This window comes from Myotis yumanensis, unplaced genomic scaffold (genome assembly GCF_028538775.1).
Source record: "Myotis yumanensis isolate MYYU_CA2020_CCGP unplaced genomic scaffold, mMyoYum1.0.hap1 SCAF_18, whole genome shotgun sequence".
NCBI lineage: Eukaryota > Metazoa > Chordata > Mammalia > Chiroptera > Vespertilionidae > Myotis > Myotis yumanensis.
Window position 1 is genome coordinate 33872840 of NW_027223769.1, and position 25758 is coordinate 33898597.

General features: G+C 43.1%; 1 protein-coding gene and 1 non-coding gene across 2 annotated transcripts in view; both read left to right on the plus strand.

The window, feature by feature from the left end:
- Positions 1 to 25758, plus strand: part of CSNK2A2 (casein kinase 2 alpha 2) — a 35005-nt gene that overhangs the window by 2026 nt on the left and 7221 nt on the right. Inside the window, exons 3-10 of the mRNA XM_070398748.1 lie at positions 8942 to 9043; positions 11285 to 11335; positions 16703 to 16762; positions 22155 to 22238; positions 23015 to 23125; positions 23593 to 23694; positions 24210 to 24310; positions 25112 to 25260. Coding sequence (XP_070254849.1) covers positions 8942 to 9043; positions 11285 to 11335; positions 16703 to 16762; positions 22155 to 22238; positions 23015 to 23125; positions 23593 to 23694; positions 24210 to 24310; positions 25112 to 25260 — 760 coding nt within the window. The remainder of the gene's footprint in view (positions 1 to 8941; positions 9044 to 11284; positions 11336 to 16702; positions 16763 to 22154; positions 22239 to 23014; positions 23126 to 23592; positions 23695 to 24209; positions 24311 to 25111; positions 25261 to 25758) is intronic.
- LOC138997508 (small nucleolar RNA SNORA57) lies at positions 20349 to 20496 on the plus strand. The gene has a single exon (XR_011468967.1). It is a non-coding gene; the product is annotated as a small nucleolar RNA SNORA57 (small nucleolar RNA).

A 25758-nucleotide genomic window follows, 5' to 3' on the forward strand; every position in this document is an offset into this window, starting at 1 on the left:
GACCGACTCCTAGGACCCTCCTAGCGTGGTGATGAGGCCGTGGAAGGAAATGAGCAGCTGTCAGTGCTGTCAGAAACGGGGTGAGAGGGAAAAGAGAAGTTGATGTTTGAAGATGTGGAGTTTGCCTCCCCTCCTCCCTAAATGGGAATTGCACCTACAAAGTCACATGGCCTTTTTTCTTTTTTTTTCACAAGTACAAATATTTAAAGAAAGGTTCCTTCCCCAGAGGTCACCTGGGGAAGCCGTACCGTTTTCTCCTCTGTAATGAGCATAAATGTTTTGAATGTAAGCTACGTAGGATCTTTCTAGGAAGTAATAAGCAAGACATAGTTGAAATTAGGAATATCCATATTCCACTGCTGTGCATTCAGAAAGATGAAGTGCTTACTCGAAAGCAAATCCGGAAAAACGTCTAAACTTTTTTTTCTTTAATATAATTTTTATTAATTTCAGAGAGGGAGAGAGAGAGAGAGAGAAACACCAGTGATGAGAGAGAATCATTGATCCGCTGCCTCCTGCACGCCCCCGCCTGGGGATCGAGCCCACAACCTGGGTATGTGCCCTGACCAGGAATCCTGGTTCATAGGTCGACGCTCAACCACTGAGCCACTCTGGCCGGGCAGCGTCTAAACTTTTGAGTGAGGGCAGCATTTTTCAAATGAGTGCAACTTCTTGCGTTTTTTGTTTTTGTTTTTGAAAGGAACAGCATTCACGTGTACACATAAGTAACAGTATGTTCACCTAGGTTACCCTTCAGTCACCCTTTTAGAGGACTTTATGGGGTCAGTGGCTGATAGTTGTCCCCTGTTGGGAGGATTTGCACTATGCATTGTTTAGGGAACCCAACATGGAAGCCGAAGCTTATTTTTACGGAGAGAAACCGAAGCACAAAGAACTCCTCTAACATCACTATGTTGAACTGACCCTTAGCCAGAACTCTTGTTTCCTATTTCTTCCTGTCTCTTACTGCTCGTTTTAGCATTGTGAGTCCCAGTGTTCTGGAATAAGATGGGAGGCCCCTTGGAGCTCTAGTTAGTGAAGTATTGTTTCTTGTTTCTTCTCGATGCAAGTTCTTTTCAGGGAGCAGCAGAAACCACCTTGCTTCCTCTGGTGAAAACTTCGTTCACTTCTTTAATTTTTTCAAAGCGCTGTGGCATTTCTCTCCAGGTTTTTATTTGAAGGATAGGGTGAGAAACTACTGACGGTGTTATTGTGGTTTTCTCATTGTTCTGACAGGCTGGATTAAAGTAGACTTTAAAAAATATATATTTTTAAAGAGTAGTGCAATTATCCAAAGTTGTGCTCCTCTACTCAGAGAAGTGGGGAAAAAATTTTTTTTAATCCTCACCCGAGGATATTTTTCCATTGATTTTCAGAGAGCATGGAAGAGAGAAGGAAAGACAGAGAAATATCAATGTGAGAGAAACACATCGATTGGTTGCCTCCTGCACGCGCCCAACCAGGGCATGGGCTGGGGAGGGGCCTGCATCCGATGTACGTGCCCTTGACCAGAATTGAACCCAGGACCCTTCGGTCCACAGGCCGACACTCTATTCACGGGACCAAACCGGCTTGGGCAAGAAGTTGAAGTTTTGACTAATAACTATTGTTGTGTTTGGTTATAGGGAATTAGGTCCTTAACAGAGTACCAGCTGCTCATAATTGGGAGAAATCTAGAAAAAGCTTCCTCTTCATGTCGGCCTAGTATATTTTAGCTGCAGTATATGAGAATGGCTGGATGATGAATGCTGGATGAATTTGCATCAGTAGTAGATTTCTAAGTGTTTTATTGATCTAAACAAATTGGTTATTAAGAGGCTTTAGGAACTTAGAAATTGGTGAGCAGCCCTGGCCATTGTGGCTCAGTTGGTGGGGCGTTGTCCGGTGCACCAAACGGTTTCTGGTTCGATTCCCAGTCGATCAGTGTTTCACTCTCACATCGATGTTTTTCTCTCTCCCTCTCTCTTCCTCACTCTCAAAAAAAAAAAAAAAAAAATTTGGTGAGCACAATTTTATCGTCTATCCTGAAGTGAAATTCTGAGGCATATACACTTTTTTTTTTTTTAAGAAAGAGAGAAGCATTGATTTGTTGTTCCACTTACGTATGCATTTATTGGTTGCTTCTTGTATGTGCTCTGACTGCGGATAGAATCCACAACCTTGGTGTATCAGGATGATGCTCTAACCAACTCAGCTACCCGGCCAGGGCTGGTTATATCTTTTTTGACAGAAATTGTTTTGAGGAGAATGGGGGTGGGAGATCGTAAGGGTTCCCATAGCAGGGCAGAAAGCCACTTTAAGTGCCTGAAATTCCATCTTCTGATTCTGAAAAATCCATTTTTCACTTCCTTTGAAGTGCTTCTTAGGAAGGAGTACACAGAGAGAAAAGCATTTGTCCATTTTGGACAACTTTTAGCATTTTGTGTGTGCATTTTAGCCCTTCTCAGGGTCCTGGGGACCCTTTAAATTGAACGATTTCCTAATTAGGAGTGAAGAGCTGTACTGTATTTTTAAAAGCAAGACCCAGAAAGAGCGTGCTGTGTGCGTAGGGTCAGGTGGTCAGGAGAGGGCACAGCTAGGTTGAGGACTCTGTTCCTCTCCTGGGAGACAGGGGCACAGTTAGGACATTTGCGGGATACTTGGCTTCTTGATGTACTGGGAGGACTGACGCACACTCACTAGAAGGCAGAGTACTTGTTGCTGGAGATTTTGGGGGTACTCTTCTGAGAGGAAATACTTGACTTTGGTGGCTGCTGGGTGAAGTGTGGGTACAGATGGGGTTCTGATTTGTATCCTCAGCAGCACGTTTAATGCACAAGTGAAATGTTCCTTTACTTTCTTGGTTTGAAGCCTCAGGCCAGTGTTTTTACATTTTTAAATCCATACAATTCGTCCAAGTCTCATGACCCCTTGCCATTTTTTAGTTGATGGTTTATTCCTTTAATATATTAGATTTTTTTGGAGAGTAAACCATGTGTGAAAATAGTATCTTGATATGTCTTGATACCCATTTTTATGTATAGAGCATGGATCCAGATGACTAGTCTCTAGAGCCTACTTTTAGGATCTGCTGCCTCAAAATCAGGGTAGTATAGTGTGAGAAGTGCTAAAAATGGAGGGCAGAAGATGGGGGTTCTAGAAGCAGCTTAACTTACACCCCCTTGACTTTTTTCTCATCTGTAGAATGGGTATGCCTTTCTTGTTTAACTCACAGGGTTGTTGGGAGAATCAAATGAGATCTAGATAAATGGGCAGGTGGATGGAGGGTAGTGTTTAGTAATCTCCTGACAGAGGCTTGGGAAACAAGCGGCCTGGATTCAGATGTTAATGCCAGAACTTAGAAGCTCTGTGTTCTTGAGCCGTTATTTAAACTCTGTGCCTCTGTGTTAAAAATACTCTGCTCAGAGTACTATTAAATGTTGTTGTTTTTTTTAATCCTCACCCTAGGATATTTTTTCCATTGATTTTTAGAAAAAGTGGAAGGGAGAGGGAGAGACAGAGAGAGACACATCAATTTATTGCCTCCCGCATGCCCTCAACCAGGGCCAGGAGCCTGCAACTGAGGTATGTGTCCTTGACTGGAATCAAACTCAGGACCCCTCAGTCCACAGGCTGACGCTCTATCCACTGAGCCAAACTGGCTAGGGCAGTACTATTAAATGTTGATTAAAATGTGCTTAACACAGTGCCTGGCACTTATAAAGCAATACAAATAATAACAATATGCCAGTTGGGGCAAGTGAATGTGTTTAGGGGACAGACCCAGTAGTAGAAAGGACTACCATTCTCGCGATGAGATTCAAAAGGCCTGCTGTATGCATCACCTTTTTAAATTAAAAAAAAAAATTAAATCCTGAGAATAAACAGTTAGCCTCAAGGAGCTGATAATGTAATTGGAAAGATAAGACTTGAAAGATTAGGGGGAAAGTTGCTGTGAAGAAATAACATTGCTCAGATAGTGTTTACATTTATGTCAGTTCCAGTAGATTTTAGAGATGCTACCAAGATGAAGTAAATGCCACCATCCAGGCTGAACTTTCTTCCTTACTTTATCCTGCATTCCTGGCAGCCAGTGTTCTTTGTAATTATTTATTGCAGATGATGAAATTTGTAACTCAGTGGGGCAATCGTGGCTTTGGTAATGGAATAAAAGTAAATCCAGATTTGAAAGTTCTGAGCTGTAGTCCTGACTGTCTTGAATTATCACTTAATTTGAGATGTAAAGAAGTTAAAATGGAACTTTGCCTGTTAGTATTTGCTGGGATTTATTTTTATACCTTTGTCGGTAGATGTTAGTTTACATATCCTATATAATAAAAGGCTAATATGCAAATTGACCGACCTGTGGAACGACTGGCTGCTATGATGTGCTCTAACCACCAGGGGGCAGTGCACTCTCACAGGGGGAGTGCCACTCAGCCAGAAGCTGGGCTCATGGCTGGCAAGTGCAGCAGCAGTGGTGGGAACCTCTCCCGCCTCCACAGTAGCGCTAAGGATGTCCAACTGCTGCGGGAGTGGGCCTAAACCATCAGTTGGACATTCCCAAGAGCTCCCAGACTGCAAGAGGGCGCAGGCTGGACTGAGGGGCCTTGTATCGGTCCTCTAGTTCAATCATAATTAAATGCTAATAATTGAAATCATTCTCAGATCTGGCTTTTTTAAAAAAAATATTTTTATTTCAGAGAGGTAGGGAGAGATAGAAACATCAATGATGAGAAAAAATCGATCATCTGCTTCCTGCATGCCCCTTCTGGCGATCAAGCCCACAACCCGAGCATGTGCCCTTGACCAGAATTGAACCCAGGACCCTTCAGTCCAAAGGCCAACGCTCTATCCACTGATACAAACCAGCTAGGGCCTGGCTTTTTTAAAAGTAGCTCTGAGTAACTAAATAGGAGAGATTACTGTCAACTTTTGTGTTTCCAAGTATGCCATTACTAAACTTGTCTTTTGTTTTAAAATGTGGAAGTGTTGGTACATAAGAATAGAGAAAAAGTACCTTTGTCTTGGATTACATCCAACAAGGTTCTGAATAGCTAGGACTCTTCACTGTGTGGGCAGAAACCTGAAAAGGCCCTTCCTTCCTTTCTTCCTTCCTTCCTTCCTTTCTTCTTCCCTCCCTCCCTCCCTCCCTCCCTTTCAGAGCTTATGCATAGAAAATTTTAAATGAGTTTTTCCATTAAATATTCTCTCTAGGTGTGTGCCAAAATTCATTTATTTTGAAACTTGATTTAATACTTTATTTCTTTTTAAAAGCTATGTGCCATTTTCTCTACTAGATTTTGAGTAAAAATATTTTTGTTGTTTGGAAAACGGCTAAGCTGATTCAGTTAGAATCTTTTAAACACATAATCTCGGACTTGTAATAAATGAACCTTAGCTGGGAGAGACTTTTTCTAGCTTGCGAGATGAAATGGTGAGATTGTCATGGAAATGTGTGTGTTTTCTCCCCTGGCCGTTACTGATGGTGAATGAGCGCAAACACCAGTCTGTAGAGTCAGAGCACCCTCGTTCCTGTAAAATTCCTGATCTGTTTTCCTTAGGGTGTGAGGGTCCCCCCCTTATCAATCCTCTCTTTTTCTCTTCACTTCGATTTGTAGAATTAAAGTGGTCACTTTCACTCCCTGCGAGCTCATTGGTTTTGTAGCTTCTGAAGCATCTCCCAGGTTCCGAGGACTATGCTGAGGCTAAAGGGAGTTACCTGGAGTCTGTTCCTGTGGAGACCAGGTGCCCGTGCTCTGGAGGGCACGTCCTGGGCTGTAGGTCACTGCCTTTCGCAATCCCTTGGTCTCTCGTCAGTATGCTAGGACTCCAGCTGTTGTGTGACTCCGCCCTGCTGTCCCCAATCTCTTGTTTGGGAAGTTGTTAGACAGGTGACGTTTGAGCAGCAAAATATGTTTGCGTGCTCTGTAAGTTACCTTTAGACATAATGAAGATATCTTCATCTTGCCCGGGAACAAGGTGCCTGTCTGACCTGTTGCTGAATAACAGGAGAGCCAAGCAGAGCTTCATATGTGGCACCGTGATAAAAGCAACTCGTTTAATGGGTTACCCCTGTACAGTCCACTGGTAGAAAAGGAGGGCTTTTGGTGTATATAGGCTTCTGGCTGTGGTTGATTTTTTTATTGTTATCTTTAGTCCTCACCTGAGGATATGTTGTTATTGATTTTAGAGAGAGAGAGAGAAATATCAGTGTGAGAGAGAAATATTGATCGGTTGCCTCCCATATGTGCCCTGACCAGGAATCAAACCCGTAACTTTTTGTGTACAGCACAACACTCCAACCAACTGAGCCACCCAGCCAGGGCTGTGGTTGTTTTGTTTGTCTGTTGTTTCCTGTTACCACTCACACAGATCTGTAATTGCTTTCCTAAAGTGGATAATAAAACTAGAATTTTTTTTACATTGACTATACTGGTAGCATTGGCAGAATTTATAGGTAATGATAACCAGCCTTTAGTTTTCTTTAAACTTTTTGACATAATTTCAGACCTGCAGAAGAGTTGTAAGAATTCCTATATATCTTTCACCCAGATTTCTTAAATGTTAACTTTTGCTTTATTCTTCTCTCATGTTCTCTTTCTCTCTCTCTCTCTCTCTCTCTCTCTCTCTCTCTCTCTCACACACACACACACACACACACACACAGACATCTCTGTGTGTGTATATATACTTATTTTACTTATTTTTTAAAAGTGCTTGGGAGTAAATTGCAGTCATCCCTCCTTTGGTGTGTATTTCCTGAAATCAAGGACAACTTCTTACATAACCCACAGTGCCAGGATCAAAAATCAGAAATTAGCATTGGTATGATGCTGTTAGTGAAACTGTAGTCCCCATTCACATTTGTCAGTTGTCTTTATAATGTTCTTTATATAAAAGAAAATCCCAGATCATGTGTTGCATTCAGTTGTCTTATCTTTTTAGTCGAACAGTTGTTCAGACTACTTATTGTGTAGAATGTCCTTCTGTGGCTTCAAGTTTGAATGCTTCATTTTCCCAACGTATTGAGCCTCCCTAATTATGAAACTGGGAATAAGGACTAAGATGGCTAAGTGGAGATGGGGAAGGGACACCGTAGCCAGATCTGCTGGGAAGCCTGGCAGAGTGGAGTGGGCATGATCGCTGGCAGCTGCCATGGAAGGATGCAGCGAGATCCAGTCTCTCAGTTGAGCACCGCGTTTATAGGTGTGGCAGATGCTCCGTGTTTCATAATCTGCTCCCTCTCTGTTTGGTTCAAAGCTGTAGCTTAGTGACCAACAATAGATGGAGGTTTCTCTGACATATGTATTATGTTATATCCTCCCCCTCCACCACCAACACACACACACACACGGGCGCGCGCGCACGGGCTTTTTATGTCTTGTTTCATGGCAGATCCACTGGCCTCTGCCTGTGCTGTTGTAACAGTGTCTCAGATGGAATGCCCCTTTTCCTTAGTTATGTTAGTTACGTAGCCACACTAGGGAAATGAAAGCACAGTGGCTTCCAGTGAGACCTGCAGTCAGACTGTCTAGATGGGATTCCTGCCCCCTCTCTTTACTACTAGCCGTGTGACCCTTGGGCAACTAGCTCAGCTTGGCTGAATCCAGTACAGAGGACTTTTGTGAAGATGAAATATGACTTATTACTAACTACAAATTTGAAAATAATAAAGCTGGCATTTATTGGGTGCTTACTATGTGCCAGTGCTGTGCTATGCTTTATAAAACATTGTTGATTGTGATATGCTTATTTTCCTTCCTCAAACTCTAGCCCCCGTAAGATAAGACGCAACATGTGTGCCCTAGCTGGTTTGGCTCAGTGGACAGAGCGTTGGCCTGCGGACTGAAGGGTCCCAGGTTCGATTTCAGCCAAGGGCACATGCCCAGGTTGTGGACTTGATTCCCTCCCCAGTAGGGGGCATGCAAGAGGCAGCCAATCAATGATTCTCTCTCGATGTTTCTATCTACCTTCCTCTCTGAAATCAATAAAAAATATATTAAAAAGAAAAAAGAAGTAATGTGCAATGCCAGTATTTCTGATTAAAGTCTTTTTTTTTTTAAATATATTTTATTGATTTTTTTACAGAGAGGAAGGGAGAGAGATAGAGAGTTAGAAACATCGATGAGAGAGAAACATCGATTAGCTGCCTCCTGCACATCTCCTACTGGGGATGTGCCTGCAACCCAGGTACATGCCCTTGACCGGAATCGAACCTGGGACCCTTCAGTCCGCAGGCTGATGCTCTATCCACTGAGCCAAACCGGTTTCGGCTCTGATTAAAGTCTTGAAACTTTCCTGTCGGGCAGATTGAAAGATTAGCAGTAGCAGAGGTTTTCAATCACTGCTGCATCAGATCAGTTTTCTCCTGTTGCTGATCCATCATCTCTTGCTTTGGGAATGGGGTCTGTTGGGAATTTTTACTGGCTCTGTGCTGATTTCAGATCCTAGATATTAAGGAAATGGGAGTGGCGACAGGAAATGGGAGGCAGCAGCTGGGAAACAAGTTTGTAACTTGATGTCAGTGAACTGGTCTTCGCTCCTGGAAGACAAAATTACATGTAACTCGTTGAAAGAGCAGGTGTCTCACCATTTTGTTTAAGTTTTTCCATTTGTGGGTGCATGATATACAGCTGTTCAGAGCTATAACATTTTCCACTTGGCAGTTAACCCAGTAAGCATTTTATTTTTAAAGTATGACATGGTGTTCAAAAATTTTAAGTGCCCTACTTAAAGATTTGACATAAGCTATAAGTCTGTAAATTGTTTAACTTAATCCTATAAGCTCTTATGGGCAGATCCATTTTATCTCCATTTTTTTTCTCTTCTATTTAGACGTGCTTTTGAACATAACCCCGTGTACAAGATAGTGCACTATCTATTTGATTAGCTAATGTCGTTTTAAAGTTCTAATGATTTTCAAGGGAGTCTTACTTCTGATTACTCTTGTGTATTTAAGCCAGTGAAGAAAAAGAAGATAAAACGAGAGGTTAAGATTCTGGAGAACCTTCGTGGTGGAACAAATATCATTAAGCTGATTGACACTGTGAAGGACCCTGTGGTAGGTGCCTGATGGTTGGGGGAGAGGGAGAGAGAGAGAGAGGAAGAGAGAGAGAGAGAGAGAGAGAGTGTGTGAGTGTGTGTGTGTGTGTGAGAGAGAGAGAGAGAGAGAGAGAGAGAGAGAGAGACCCTAAAATACTGAGAAATATTATATAGTGAGAATGATTGTGTTTGTCTTTTCTACTGAATGATTTTGAAAACCAGAGAAAAAATCATGGTGGCCCATGTGCAAATAGCCACCACTACTTCCATAGAACCTAACCTGTCTGTTAGATAGGCAAATTCCTGCCCAGGTGTATTACCTCATTATCCTGATTCAGCTTACAGATGTTTGCTGACTATCTCCTTTAAGACCCTGCTTTTCTCCCAGTTTTGAAGCTTATTCCTACCAATCAGCATTATTTTACCTTCTGTTGAAAATCTGGGATCACAGAAGGAAGAACTGAGAATCTCCACGTGGACACCTGGCGTAGAGAGCTGAGCAGGTCCCGGGCCCACTGACCTTCCAGGAGGCGAGCTTGCTGGTTCTCATGCTGGTCTTGAATTCAGCATCCCCTGTTAGGGGCCACATTGTATATCCAGAAACATCTGAAATATTTTTGTTAAAATGCTTAATTTTGAGCCATTTTAGTAGAGCTGTTTACTTTTTTGTCTCTTCCCGGGAGTGACTTAACCTTAAGTGTTTATGATTAAGGCTTTTTTGGTATCGTTTCCCATCCCATTTCTGTTCTTCACCTGCTGTACCTCAAATATGTCCGTTCTCCCATGATAGCTTGTGTTTATTGTCTTTGCTTCTACCGGCTAAAGACATCCTCATAATAATGTGGTAGCTAACGTGTGTGCCAGCACTGTTCTGAGTGTTTAACTATCTCATCCTGTAATCCTCACAGCAGTCCAGTGGGGGTAGGTGCCGTTGTCTGCATTGTCACACTGTGCAGATAAGAAAACTGAAGTCTACAGAGGTTAAGCAATTTGCCCAAAATTGCACAGGGCTGCTGACCTGAAGAATAAGGAAAGTTTTTACTTTGGTCCCTGAAAAGACTGAGAAGGATGGTCATATTCTAGACCCCATCTAACTGGCACAAATATATCCCCGTCTGATCAGCTCAGATTGATTCTGCAGTGACACGGAGCTTGGTGATGGCTGTCTCACTGTTTTTGTAATCTGTTACTGAAAGTGTGTGTGTGTGTGTGTGTGTGTGTGTGTGTGTGTGTGTTACACATACATAACCAGTAATTGAAGTGGACGAAACAACCAGGGAACCCTCTCCCCCACCTGTAGAGAGGTCTGGAGGTGAAACCCTCAGCTCGGGCTGGTGGGGACCCTTTGGCCGGGACTGCCGCTCATCCTGGCTGCTCATCCTGGCTAAGGCCCATGTGGGTGCACTGTGACCTGTCACCTGGGTAACTTTCATCTGCTTCCTTCGGCAAAACTTCCCGGCTGGAAAGATTTCTCGGATGATTGTTTCTTCCTATAATGCTCTTAAGCCCCTGCTTTTCTCCCAATTTCGAAAGCTTATTACTGCCAATTCGCATTATTTTACCTCACTTAAGTAAACTAGACATTTGAAAATCTGTTTACAACAAGGAAATATTGACTATTTTGTATTCATTGCATCAAAGGATTATAGTGCTTTAAAAATACTTGAGGAAGTAATTTCACATTGTGGCTTACTGGTAATTATAGATAATTTCCTTTCGGATCCTGAAAAGACCTGTGCTAGAGCCCCAAGACCTATGATAATTCTATAAAATGCGTCTGGCTCGCTAAACCAAGATGAAAACATGTCGCTCCTTTCGTAGTTGGCAAACTGAAACCTCAAGAGTATAAATCTTCGCATAATGTGCCAGGCCCGGTGGACAGGTTGGTCAGAGAATATACCCCTTTTAAAAACAAAGAAACAAACAGAACTTGATTATGAAAAATTCCAACCATTTACAAAAGTAAAGTGAGTAATATCATGAACCTGCCTGCGCACAGCACTCAGTTTTAGCACTAAGTCAGCTCCTGGCCAACTTTGTTTCGTCCAAACCCCACCCACTTCCCCACCCTCCCATTGCCCACCATCCTGTTATTTTGAAGCAAATTCCAGGCATAAAATTTCAAGAGGATACTTTCTTGCTAGTCTCTCCCTGGGGGATGAATCCTTTTCATCTAAGTGGGATTTGAGGATGGGCTGTACGACAGAAGAAACTACATTTATTGTTTGAATATTTAATAATTTATATTTTTTTCTTGCAGTCAAAGACACCAGCTTTGGTATTTGAATATATCAATAATACAGATTTTAAGGTACGTATATACTTTTTCTTTCTGCTTGCGGGGGGTTTTGGGGGTGGGTGGTGAGAGCAGGAAATCACACATTGGATTCCGTCTGGCATGACTCCAGGATGCAGACAGTGGTTAGAGCTCTTGCATTTGGTGTAGTTACTCATCACCCTTTGCCTCGCTTGCTCTGGGAATAGCTGCTGGGCTGGGTCTGAGCTAATGCTTCCACTCCTCTTTGAGATGACAGCTTTAGGTAGATGTTACCTTTGATTTTCTTAGGAATCTTACTTACATTGCTGATAGGAAGTGATGAGTGGATGCAGGGCTCGTGAAAAGAAGCAATACATTGGATTCAGACTCTCAGATGGTGTGTGTTCATGCACACTGTATAGAGCAGATGGCGCAGAAAAGCCCTGCCCTGGTTATTTACGTTTCTTTTCTTTTTTCTTTTTTTTTGCATTTGCACATTTTATTAAGATACCCAACTCTTAAATTATTTCTTTAACTGGAAGCATCTCTGGAGAGAACATGCACCATCTGTAGACATTTAAAAAGATACTCATTTTCCCTCTCCTGGACTTGAGCGCCCAGTTCACCAGCAGGAAGCACTAAAGCCCCAGCCTTTGCCTTGGGCGGGGGGGGGGGGGGCGCACGCAGCGGAGGGGTGCAGCAGTCCCTACCCCTTGGGTCCATTCAGGTCCGGGTGCTCCCAGACACCTCGGGGGCTCCTAGGGCATCTGTGCCAGGCAGCCTCGTACAGTTCTTATATTTATATTAATTTGGACTATGATGTGTTCTTCAGAAGCAGAGTATTAAACCGGTTTTTCATGAATTTGTTTTTAGTGTTTTTCAAACACCGCAACCTTAACTCATGTCAAGGTTTGGGGGCCAGGCATGCTGGACATGGTAGAGCACAATATGAAAACCAATATGAGAAGAGAAAGTTTTTTAAAAATCAAAAGCGGTGTTGATTTTAGGGACATTTAGAGATTTTTCAGTGATTACAACTCTGCCAGTGAATAAAAGGCTTGTGGTTTTGTTGGGATGGAAGTTAGGGACATCAAATCAGCAGTTGAAATACGCTGTCAGGAGTGATGCTTTTGGGTGAAAATAAAAGAACCTTACCCTCGCACTTAATTTTTCTTAGGTAATCACTCTACAACGGCTCTAAAGTTAATCAGTGAACAATAAGCACTTATAAAACAATAAGCAAGTTTTATATACAGTGTTGCATTCCTCATATGTAACAAGTTTCCTTGTGACTCCAATAGTGAACTCTAAAAAGTGGGGTATACATTTTTTTCATTAATTTGCTATGAGAGACCCCTTTTTATCAAGGTGTGTGTGTGTGTGTTTCTGAAGAAATAAACAGGCTTTCATGAAGCCAAACATCTTTCTAATGCAAACATTTCAAAGCCAATCTTCATGGAGCTTCATATTAAAATCCCTTAGTTTTAAATGCCTCTGCTTCCTAATGAGTTCTGACCAGCTGTCTAGCCACATGTAATATTTCACTTCAGCATTTGTGTTTCTTGAATTGCCAGGTGGATTTGACAACTGGCAGAAGGTCAGTGTTTAATTCCCTAGAGAAATCTGACTTCTTACAAAGGGGATGTTTGGGTGGCATACATTGTCTAGGAGCTTTTTCAAAAAGGATCATGGGATTTTAATGTTTTTAGGGGCTTGCATATCTGAAAACATCTTTATTTTATCCTCCCAACTAACATATTTTCCACAGTTTAGAATTCTAGGTTGTAATTAATAATTTCCTCAGCCTTTTGAAGAGATTGTTCTGCTCTTACCATTGAAGCCATTGTGGTTTCATCGTCTGTGATTGTCTCTTGTTTTTCTCTGGAAGCCTGCAGGGTCTCCCTTCCTGCCCAGGCTCTGAAGCTGCCCCGTGACATGCTTTTATATGGGTCGCTTTCATCCTTCCTTCTGGATACTAACTGGGCGTTTTCAATCTAGAAACTCGTGTCCTTCTGTTTCAGAACAGTATTTTTCATGTTCTTTGATTTTCTTCCCTTCTTTGTTCTCACTTTCTCAAACTCATTCGGATGTCAGACTTCCTATCGTAGAGCTCTGTTTTGTTCTCCGGACCTTTTAAAATAGTATCCTGTTCTTTTATGTTTTATGTAATATCTTCTATTTTCTCACTGAGAAAATGTGTCTTTTCCCCCCATTATGTTTTCTTCATGCCTTTTCTCTGTTTTTCAAATTCTTTTTTTTGGTGAGTTTCTATGCTCATACATGTATCTGAAATGTCATGGAGTTTTTTTGTGTGTGTGTGTTTTTTTTAAGATGTGTTTATTGATTTTAGAAAGAGGGGAAGCAAAAGGGAGAGACAGAAACATCAGTGTAGAGAGAAACATCAACCTTAATCAGCTGCCTCCTGCTGGGGATGGAGCCCACAACCCGGGCATGTGCCCTGACCAGGAATTGAACTGGTGACCTCTTGGTTCATGGGTCAGTGCTCAACCATTTAGCCGCCGGCCCGGCTCTATCTTTCCTGAAGTCTGTAAACCCCAAGCACTATTTTCGCTACATTTCATAGTTATGGAACTCACTTCTGTATCATTTTCAAAGCAGAAATACAAAGTCCCATCTTGTGGATTTGGGTTTTTCTCTCCAAACTTTACTTTGAACATTTTTACACCTGAAAATTGGAAAGAGTAGCACAGTCAGTACCCTTATGTTACTCGCCTAGATTTCCCAGTTAATATTTTGTCACATTTGCAGTTATTCCCCCCCCCCCCCCACTCCCCTCTTTATGTCTGTCTTTTCGCTGAAGTCATCTTAAAGTAAGTTACAGACACTGCGTTACTTCACTCCTCAATATGCTAGCACTGGGTGGAGGATATTTTCCTACATGACCACAGTGCACTTAAGAAATTTACTATTTATGCAGTCATGCCACCTAATAGACAGTATAGAGTCCATACTAAAAGGTGTCCCAGCGATTACTGTCCTGGGAATGTCCTTTTCAGCTGTATGGTTGTGAGCATATGATCCAGAACCCACTTTCAAAAAAATTATTTTATTATTGATTCCTAATTTGATCGAGCTGTGTCTAGAGAACCTGATCCATATAATGTTTATTATTTGGAATTTTTTGATGATTGATGCTTGTGACTTTAGTACATGGTCAGTTTTTATATCAAGCTTGGTAATTTAGTTCAGATCTTTTAGGGCTTTATTAATTTTTTCCCTTGATATTTCATTTTATGGTAGAGGTACTGTTTTGGTCGATTTCTCCTGGAAATCATCAGGTATAACACTTCATGTGTGTCAAAGTGATAATAAAAGATACATGGTAATACTTAGAATGCGTTAGGCCTAAGCACTATATTCAGCTAGTGTTTTTTTGTACTATATAAAATTGATATTGGATGGAGTAGTTGGAATGCTATGTTGGCAGACCAAGGACATTCATTTACACAGATGTGTGATATAGATACCACATGATACCACCTTCCACAGATAACACCCAGCTAGTAAAATAGTCCATATTCATTTCTGGAAATAATCTATCCCAGGCCTCTGAGGGGTAGTAAATGCTGTTTTCCCTTTTATGGCCTATTTATTGACTTGAGGTTCAACTTGGCATCATCTCTGGAGGGATCTCCTTAACTCTCACAGGAGAAGTTGACCTGACACGCAAAGAGATAGTATCTTCATCTGGTTTTGTACATACAGGTTGGGGGTGTGCTGGGGAGAACAAAAAACTTGAGTGTTGGGCTGCTGCGCAGTTGAATCTCCTGAGAAATGGTGTGGAGGTGTTTGTGCCCTTGTGCCTGAGTGCAGCTGGTCCCAACCGGGCCAGCCTCAGTGGGCACCACCGGTATGTGTACTGAAACATATGGTTCCATTCTCTGTGGTGCCCGAGCTGGCTGCTGCCTGGGGTTGATGAAATCAGACAGCCTTACTAGGCTGGAGGGAGAGTCACTCTGATTTAAAAGGGGACATTTGAAAAAGAAGTCCTGGTGTTCTTCGAAGTTGTTAAATTTGATTTTTAGCAAATCAAAAAAAATTGTTTTGAACAGGTAATGTATTTGCCTATATCTAAAATACGAACTGGTATGCAGGAAACATCTATTCCCCTGTGCCTCCGTGTCCGTCCTTCCCCACCCCCCCTATATATGAAACCACTTTTTATTAATCTCATCATTCTTACAGATATAAGCAAGTGTGAATATGTAGTTTTATTCCCCACCCCTCCCCCTTTATTACACAGACACTGTTCTCTGTTCCTGAAGAGCTTCTCTCTTTATTGCTTGAGTCTTCCAATAAAGGAGAAATAAAACATCCTATATAATCCTATATAATAAAGAGCTAATATGCTAATTAGACCAAACAGCCGGACGACCTTCCGGATGAAGCTGGGGCTGCAAGGGCCGGCCGAGGCTGTGAGGGCTGAGCCCCTTGCATGAATTTCGTGCATCGGGCCTCTAGTATTTCATAAAGGTGTGCTGATTAATTTCATCGGAAGTGAGTGCTGCTTGGACTGATGGGGAATGAGATCTACTTGGAATTGATGATCAAAAGTAATAATAGAGTTTTGACAAGGGTTCATGTTTGAATGAACCTGATTCATAAAACTACTCTGCCTTTTAGAAATTGAAAAATTTCAAAAATCTCCCAGTGGGTGGGTCTTTGGATTATCAATCATGAAAATGTTCATTTGTGAATCAGTTGTTTAACATTTCACTCCACCTCTCCTTTTTTCTTTTCCCTGAAACATTGATTTAGTTAGTTCTCATCAATATTGCCTATGAAGTGTTCTCTTCCCAGCCTGGTGTTGGTTTGGGAGGAGTGGAGGGTATCGACTTTTTAAGTCTCGCCATTTCCAAATGCTGTAGCAGTTGGTTTTTCTCGTGTTTCTTTCGTGAACAGGCTGTCTTGCCACTGTTTTCCCACATGGGCTGATGCAGTTTTTCAGGGTCTCCTATCCACAGAACTGCGTCTACACTCAGCGGTCGCCAACCAGTGACCTGCGGACCACTGCTGGTCCGTGAGATCCGGAAGGTTGTCGACCACTGCTCTACAGCCGCAGTGGGGCGGGTTTGTTTGACATGCAGTTGGACAACTGCGGCTTCATCTCCAAGACAGTGCGGTTGTGGGGGTTGAAATCAGGGAGCATTAAACATGCTTTTAAAGGATCCAAGTTGGAATAAATGGTTTTCTTCCCTGGAATTCCTTTCTTCTTTCTTTGGAAGGCTGAAGGATTAGACCCTCTGTAGTCTGTGTCCCCATTTGTTACAGGTCAGGGAGTAAAAAGTTCTGGGATTCTTGAGTGACTCATGCTTAAAGTTGACAGAGAATAATGACCAACATTTGGATGACAAGATGTAATGACACTAACGTAACTTTGTTTTCTGAAATCTGTTTCAGCAACTTTACCAGATCCTGACAGACTTTGATATCCGGTTTTATATGTATGAACTACTTAAAGTAAGTGGCATCCGTGGACAGTGAATTCTGTTCAGGCTTATTCATTAAGGGGGGAGTTTTTGAGAGAACAGAGAATAAGCAGGATGTTTCTTGATACCCAGAGTACTTGGAGGTTTTGTTTGTTTGTTGTTTTGGGGTGTGTTTTTTTCCTTGAGGCCTCCATCATGGGATCTTTACGTAGAAAGTTCCCAGTGGAACTGACAGAGATGGCCAAGTCCCAGGGCATCATAGCGGAGATTAGAGCCTCCGTCTTCAGAGCTCTTATTGCCCCTGGGTTTCCTTTTGCTGCTTAATATTTATTGATTTTACTGCATAAGAAATCACCCAAACTTAGCGACTTTTTACAGATAGTTTATTATTTCTCATAATTCTGTGGGTTGGCTGGGTGAGTCTTTTGGTCTGGGAAAACTTAACTGGGCCACTTGGTCACGATGGTCTAGGGTGGTCCAGGATGGCCTCGTTCACATCTGGATGGCAGCTGGAGTAGCTGAGGCCTCGTCCCCCAGGAGGCTAGTCTGGGCCCTTCCCGTGCAGGCCTAGCAGCAAGAGTGTAAGTGCCATGTAAGCACTCTTCTGTGTCATGTTTCTAATTGTTGACCAGAACAAGTCACGTGGCTAAGCCTAGACTCAATGGGTGGGAAGTGGATCCCACCTCTCGATGGGCAGAGCATTGAGGTCACATTGTGGAGGGACGTGCATACCAGGATAGCAGGCATTCCTGGCCATCTCTTTCTTGCCGTCTCTTATAATCCCCTTCTTATATGAGACAGCCCAGCCTCCAGCCCTGGCTAGTTAACCTTGACATGCAGGGAGAGTGACGGCTGGACCTTCTAGGAGACTTCCTAATCCCAAGACTGAGATTTTCAAGCGTTACTGATTGATGGAGAAATGACCTCTTGTAGTTTGTCTAGGTAAACATTTAGGTAAAGAATTCTAAAAAGGTTTAGGAAATGGAGTGGACCGATGTTTCCTAAGTTTTTTAGTGTCATGGAGCACTAAGAATCTAATGAAAACAGTGAAATCACTCCAGAAGTGCCTGTGTAAGTTTTAGGAGGGGTGTGGATCTCAAATTAAGAACCTCTGAAAGAACACAGAAGTGACGGAGGTGTTGGCGTTATTGAAAAATGCCAAGATGGCGTTTTGATGGAATTGGGAATCATTGCTTGAACAAAATACCAAGAGTTTGAGGTAGGCCAGCACCCCAAAGGTAAGGTTGAAACCTGGCACAGTGGCCCATAGACCAGGTAAGACATCCAGTGACGCAGGTCTTCACAGCTGCTCTTCCGGGCGGCGCCCGGTGTCCGGTGTCCTCTCCCTTTTCCAGGGGCGGCAGCGAGGTGGTAGGGGCATACTTTCTGCTGACGAGGCATGGAACCCCAGATGAAATTGGGAAAACGTCCTTCGTGCTTAGTGGTCAGAAACGACCAGATTTTAAAACTGAAAGAATTCCCCCAAGGAATTTAGAAGCATACCAGTAGCTCCACAGGGAGTCTGACTAGTAAACTTGGCAAAAGAATTAATCCCCTTTGTGAATTTCCTTTTATCGGGCGAATCTCACATCCCAGGTGTGTGTCCTAATTCATCTGGGCAAAGACGAGGCAAGATAACAGAACCAGCACTCACTAGATGTTCTCTCTGGGGGAGACGGGACAGGGATGGAGAAGAGGCAACATTTAAACGTTGAAAATGTAGAAACGGGTTGAAGGCTGCCATGATTGCTCGTGACTCACGAGTTGCACAGAGTCGGGTCTGGTTCAGATTCAGGGAGGTCTGTCCTCAGGAGCCCTGGCCTATCTCGGAGGCACGGCCACGGGAGTCTTGCTACAGCTTTGCTTTAAAACAAAACAAAAGAGAAAATCAAATTGAAGTAGAACATACATAAACGAAGTGACTAAATCTTAAGTGTACAGTTTTTTTGGATTTTACCTAAGTGAAACCTTTACCCAAATCTACACAGAACTATGCTGTCCAGAATAGCTTCGGCCTGCAGGTAGGCATTTAAATTAAGTAAACTTCTTAGCTTTGTTATTCACATTCCAAATACCCAGTGGCCTCGTGTGGCTGTGGTTACCGTATTGGACAGTACGGAGAGAGAGTGTTTCTTTATCACAGGAAGTTCTGTTGGACAGGCTGGTGGGGAATGGTATGAAAACCCATAAAGGCTCTCTTGTCCCCCTTCTATTCACTGTCCCCTTCGCTGAAGATTATAGTCTGACCTCTACCACTATAGTTTAGTTTTTATTTTTATTTTTAGTTATTTTTCGAGAGAGGGAGGCGGGTAAAATCAATTTTTGTTGTTTCACATTCATTGATTGATTCTTGTGTGTGCCCTGACGGAGATGGAGCCCACAACCTTGCTGTATTGGGATGATGCTCTAACCAACTGTGTGTGCCCTGACGGAGATGGAGCCCACAACCTTGCTGTATTGGGATGATGCTCTAACCAACTGAGCTACCTTTCCAGGGCAGTCACCACAGTTTAGTTTTGCCTGTTTTTGACCTTCGTATAAAAAGCATCGGACACTGTAGACTCTTTTGTGTCTAGGGAAAGGGAAATTGGTTTATACCTGGAACGCTGGTGCTAGGGGCTCATTCCCTGGCTTCTGGCCTCCCTCCCACACAAGGATGCCTGGTACAGTGCCCTTGCTAGTCTAGGCCAGTGGTTCTCAGTCAGGTCTGCTTCGTACCCAGGTCATTTGGCAGTTTGGAACTGTCTTTGTTTTTCACAATTGGAGGGGTGCCTACCTGATATGTAGTGGGGATTCTGCCTGACAATGTAGAGCAGCCGTGGGCAAACTACGGCCCACGGGCCGGATCCGGCCCGTTTGAAATGAATAAAACTAAAAAAAAAAAAAGACCGTACCCTTTTATGTAATGATGTTTACTTTGAATTTATATTAGTTCACACAAACACTCCATCCATGCTTTTGTTCCGGCCCTCCGGTCCAGTTTAAGAACCCATTGTGGCCCTCGAGTCAAAAAGTTTGCCCACCCCTGATCTAGAGTGTGCGGGGCAGCTCCCCGTAACGAAGAATTATCTGGTCCAAAATGTCAGCAGTACCAAGGTTGAGAAACCCTCATCTTGTCCCATGGAAAGCTCCAAGAGCCCTCAGTGCCAAGCACAGAGTAGGCACCCTGAGATGCTGGGTTGCTGTCAGTATCACTCAAGGAGGATATTATGGGCCTCAGGCAGGCTTCAGGTGCTTTTTAAGACAAGCCAAAGGGCCTACTATTGAAATTCATGAAAATAGTTATATTGTGTAAGAAAAGGGAGGTTCAGGAACAAAAACTTTTTTTTTTTAGTTGCTTAAACATTTGTATTTTTATTGAATTTTAAAAAAATTTCTGCCTAGTTACGACAAATTGGAAACCGCATTTACAATTCACAAACTGTGGCATGAAAAATAACACACATCCCATCACCCATCAGGAATGACACCAAGCCCTTTCCATTTTTCCAGTCATAAGAGTCCATCACATAAGTGTCAAATATGAGCACTGTCATTTTTTTCTTGGAAGGGGAAGAACATTAATCCTGGCAGCACTTTTTTTTTCTTTTCTTTTTTTAATTTAAAACAAAAACAACCCTCCTCTTCTTGGCGGGGTCTGGCGTGTGGTCCCAGTCCCCGTAATGTATGGAGGCAGAGGGTAGGGGCTCCTGCCTCCTCGGCAGCACGTCTTCGGTGCCAATGGTTTACAGTCTGCCGGTTCTATCCTCAATCGCCGGGACACGGGGAGACTAACTAAATAAATAAAACAAGAACAGCCCAAATAAAAAATGGATGAAAGGTTTGAGTCAACATTTGTCCAAAGAAGATAAAGGCTGACAAGCACAAGGAAAGATGTTCATTGATCACTCATGAGGGAAATACAAATCAAAACTGCAGTGAGATGCCACTGCAGACCTACTAGGACGGCCATAATCAGAAAGGTGGACAAGGACAAGTGTGGGGAGGATGTAGAGGAACTGGAACCCTCACGCGTTGCTGATGGGGATGTGATGTAAAATGGTGCAGCTACTTTGGAAAACAACTAGGGCAGATTTGTTGAAAGTTTAATGTAAAACCTACATGCAATCCAGCGCTTGCACCTTTAGGAATCCACCCAAGAGAAACGAAAGCTTGTGTCACCTCAAAGACTTGTACATGAACTTAAGCAGCAAATTCATAAGAGCCAAAAAGTGGGAACCACCCAACTGTCCACCAGCTGGTACAGTTACACAGTGGAATACTGCTCAGCCAGAAGAAAAGCAATACGGGTGAATCTCAGAAACATCTGAGTGAATGAAGACGGAGTACTGTATATTGTATTGTTTTATAAATGTCTAAAGGGCAGATAGATCATAGCAACAGATAGCAGATTAGTGGTTGGGAACAGAGCATGGGAGGAGGAGTAGAGGGCAGAGGGGAGTGGGGATTGAGTGAAGGCAAGCTTGAGAGGAAGGGAAAGGGAGAGAGAGAGAGAAACATCAATGATGAGAGAATCATTAATCAGCTGCCTCCTGCACACCCCCACTGGGGATCATGCCCGCAACCTGGGCATGTGCCCTGACGGGGAATCAAACCATGACCTTCTGATTCATAGGTTGACACTCAACCACTGAGCCACACCTGCCGGGCTATAATCATAATTCTTAAAGACCAGCTGGCTCAGGGATTGCTTTTAAGGGTAATACTAGTATTAGAATGTGTGTTAGCCTAGAAAACCCCCATAAGACACTTATTAAAAAACAAGCCACGCTGAAAAATATATTTAGGTGTCATGCTTCATGTCCACGTGGACTCTTGCGTGTCATTGAACCTCTATGAGAGGTGACTCCGGTGAGGTTCCCAGGTCTGATTTTAAACACATAAAATCAGAACAGATTAATGTCTGATTTCTAAACCCAGGTGGCTAGCTGCAAGTAGGAGAGGAGTTTTTGTATGTTTGTTTGTTAATCCTCACCCAAGGGTATTTTTCCCATTGATTAGTGTGGTGGGGAAAGGGGGAGAGAGAGAGAGAGAGAGAGAGAGAGAGAGAGAGAGAGAGAGAAAGAGAAACAGAAACATGGAACCTGCAATCCAGGTACATGCGAGAATTAAACCTTTGACCCTTCAATGCACAGGTTGATACTCTTATCACTGAGTCAAACTGGCCAGGGCTCATTTCCCCCATTTTAAGAAACCGCCATCAAAGCCTTGATGTCGCCTCCTTGGCCCTCTACCAGCTGCCAGCGTGGTTTGCAGAGAGCAAGGGCTGCCTCCTGAGGCCTGTTTCTTCTCTTTTGTTACAGACACTAAGCTGCCCCTGGGGAGACTATCCAAGTCGAGCTGTCAAACAAATGCGAATATGATTGCCATGTGGGGGTGGTAGAGGGTTTGCTTACCTTTCTCTGTGCTTTCTTACCTAATAGGCTCTGGATTACTGCCACAGCAAGGGAATCATGCACAGGGATGTGAAACCTCACAATGTCATGATAGATCACCAACAGAAAAAGGTACCATACCAGCTAGGCAGCCGCCAGCCTTCCATTGGAAGGTGTAGACCAACCCCTGGCCAGGACTTAGGTGGTTTCTGGAGACCCGTGCTATTGGCAGACTGGTGATACTGTTATTTCCCAGTCTCCCCGTGTGGGTTCCTACTTTGCATATGTGTAGTACACAAGGAACATAGCCGAGCCTGACTGTACTCACTTGTTTACTGTCGTCATAGTTTTCTGGGGGGCCTCAAGAAAGAAACTGCAGCTAATGGTTTCTACTGCTTCACAACCCCTCAGACCATCTGCCTGGCCTTAAAAATATAATCGATCCCTCTTATTTTCAATGCCCAATGCTGGTCGTCCCTGATTGTTGAGTAAATGAATCACCTAGTAGATAATGAGAAGCTAGAGCAGTGCCTCAATCCTGGAATGGGGCATGTACCTCCACCCTTTCTGTTACAACTACAGCTTATAATGAAAGCTGTTGATGATGGGGGATGTGCTGCACATACAGGTTGTATGGAGCCAGAGAGAAGCTTAAGCTCTATTGATCTCAAGAGAATAAGCCAGGATAATTTAAATTTTAAAAAAGAAAAAGCAAATACGATTCTGAGTGCCGTGCTCAGAAATGGCCTCTTATGCAGTTACTGAAAGTATAATTTTTTTGCCAGTGCACTTGCTAACATTTTTTCATACGGCCAAATAATTACCATTTCCTGTGGTGTGGCCCTGTTCTAAGGCACAGGCATTTAGAAACGCTCCTTTCACCTGTTTTATTTCCGTCGTATTTGTAGCTGCGACTGATAGACTGGGGTCTGGCAGAGTTCTACCATCCTGCTCAGGAGTACAATGTCCGCGTGGCCTCCAGGTACTTCAAGGGACCAGAGCTCCTTGTGGACTACCAGGTAAAGTGGTTAGCAGAGCACTGCTGGGCTCTTTTTGTGTTTCCTTAAGGGCTTTTCCTTTTTCCTGTTTTTTTTTTTTGTTGTTGTTGTTGTTGTTGTTTAAAATATATTTTTATTGATTTCAGAGAGGAAGGGAGAGCGAGAGAGAAATAGAAACATCAATGATGACAGAGAGTCAGTGATTGGCTGCCTCCTGCAAGTCTCCTATTGGGGATTGAGCCTACAACCCAGGCATGTGCCTTGACAGGGAATCAAACCGTGACCTCCTGGTTCATAGGTCAACGCTCAACCACTGAGCCACCTGGCTGGGCTTCTTGGTTTTTATTGAGTCAGTTTGGATACATTCAAAGCCTGGTCTTTGTTCCATCCTAGAATGATCATTGCTGATTTTCTGCAGCTACCTCTTTTTTTTTTTGGCTCAGGAAAATGGAGCACCTGTGACTGACTGCTTGTTCTTATTTCCTCAGATGTATGATTATAGCTTGGACATGTGGAGTTTGGGCTGTATGTTAGCGAGCATGATCTTTCGAAAGGAACCCTTCTTCCACGGACAGGACAACTATGACCAGGTGAGTGACACCACCTGGCTCATATCCATTTGGGGGCAGATGCCAGGAAAATAGCATCCCTTGATAGGGTGCTGTCCTTGAGCCACTGATTCTCTCTCAGTGTCCTCATACACGCTTTTCTTCAGGGTGAAGGATTTCACAAAATTTGCCTGCTGTTACCAGGTCTCCAAAGATAGATGACGCTTATCTTATGCCCACCTTCAAAGTGAGCCTGTGCAGTCAGGCACCTCCTTACCTAATAAAACTAGATTCTAGTCACTAAATTTGATGTCCTCAGAATCGTCAGCTTCTAGATGATTCCTGTAGTAGGTTGCATTATCCTTTCAAAGGCATTTTGGAAACCTTCATTCATTTGTGTTTGTGTCCTTGGGTCTGCTGCCCGTCTGCCCGGGCTTGGGTCTGTACCTGGTCCCTGGGAAGTCGTGGGTCGAAAGTCTGGTTCCCTGTCACAGCGTCCTCACGGGCGTGCAGGGAGTTCTGTGCGCGGTGATTTGGTCAGTTTGTTTGTGTTTCAGCTTGTTCGCATTGCCAAGGTCCTGGGGACAGATGAGCTGTATGGGTATCTGAAGAAGTATCACATAGACCTAGACCCGCACTTCAACGATATCCTGGGACAGTAAGTAAGAGGGAGAGGAGGGGAGGGGAGGGGTGTTAACTCACCCCCTGCAGAAGGGGAAGAGTTGGCGAAATCACTGTCCAAAGCTCTTCCCCTTTCTAATTGTATCAAAATCAAGTAGCCTTCTATCTCACCGCCCCCCCCCGTGCATTTCTTAACTTATTTTGAGATATTTGGGCATTGTTTACATGTGTGTTCTAATAGTTTTACTTTTCTAAGAGATAGCCTGCTTATCAATATAAAATTATAATGTTACAGAAAAAATGTTTTCTGGCTTAACATATGCTTATTTTAATGGAAAAATCTTAGAAATTTGTGATTCTTTGAATAAGAAACCATTTCTTTTGTTCTCTGTAATGGATTATTTATAAGGTAATTTTAAAGCCTATTTTCAGATAGAGTTGAAAATGTGTTGAAATTTTTCAAATAGTATTTTATGAAACCCATGTTTCTAAGGCCAGCAGCTCTAAATATAATGACTGAGCAATAACAATTTTTCAGTCACCTCTGTGCCTCGCCCAGAATTGACTAAAGCCATCGAAATCTTTTACATCCGAATCAGATGTAAACGTCTTAATGAACTCATCAGTCATGGAGCACTGTTTTGTTTGAGGATCATACAGATGTTAGCAAGTGCACTGGCTGGGATCATAGCTGTAGGGGCGGGGCAGGTAGCCAGAATGAGATTTAAGGAGCTTGTAACGAGTGCCGTACTCTCTGATTTTGTTGGTTTGGGCCCCACTACATAAGGATCTTGTTGAACTTCGTTTCAGAATGCTAATGCTCCCCTTTTCTTCACAGACATTCACGGAAACGCTGGGAAAACTTTATACATAGCGAGAACAGACACCTCGTCAGCCCCGAGGCCCTAGATCTTCTGGACAAACTTCTGCGATACGACCATCAGCAGAGACTGACTGCCAAAGAGGCCATGGAGCACCCGTACTTCTGTGAGTCTCCAGGCGCTTTGCAGAGGCCCCCTTTTAAAGGAAAAGTTCTTGCACCCTTTATCTTTGAGGCTGGTCGAGAGAATTCTAGGTATTTGAATTAATGCCGTTGGAATTCGGCCTCATTAGTTCTAGACCATTGAGACAACTTGGCAGGTCTGCTTCTTGATCCCGGAGGTATTTGCTTGTAGCTCCCTCGAGTCTGGTCTGTTAGACCAGCGGTCTCCAACCGGTGGTCCGTGAGGTCCGAAAGGTTGACGAGCACTGTGTTAGACCCTTCCCTGTGGCTGAGTTGGTAGATCACAAGTTTTCAAATATATACTTTTTTCTTGGAAACTAATCAAAGATATCACACACACACCCCCAGCACACACAGAAAAACAAGTAATTAGTTGAAAGTAATGTAACTATTAGTATATTTTAAAGGAAATAAGTTAAATAAATAAAAAGAATTTGCAGAAAGGAAAGCAGGTATGAAAAGACGTCACTAAAATTCTATCT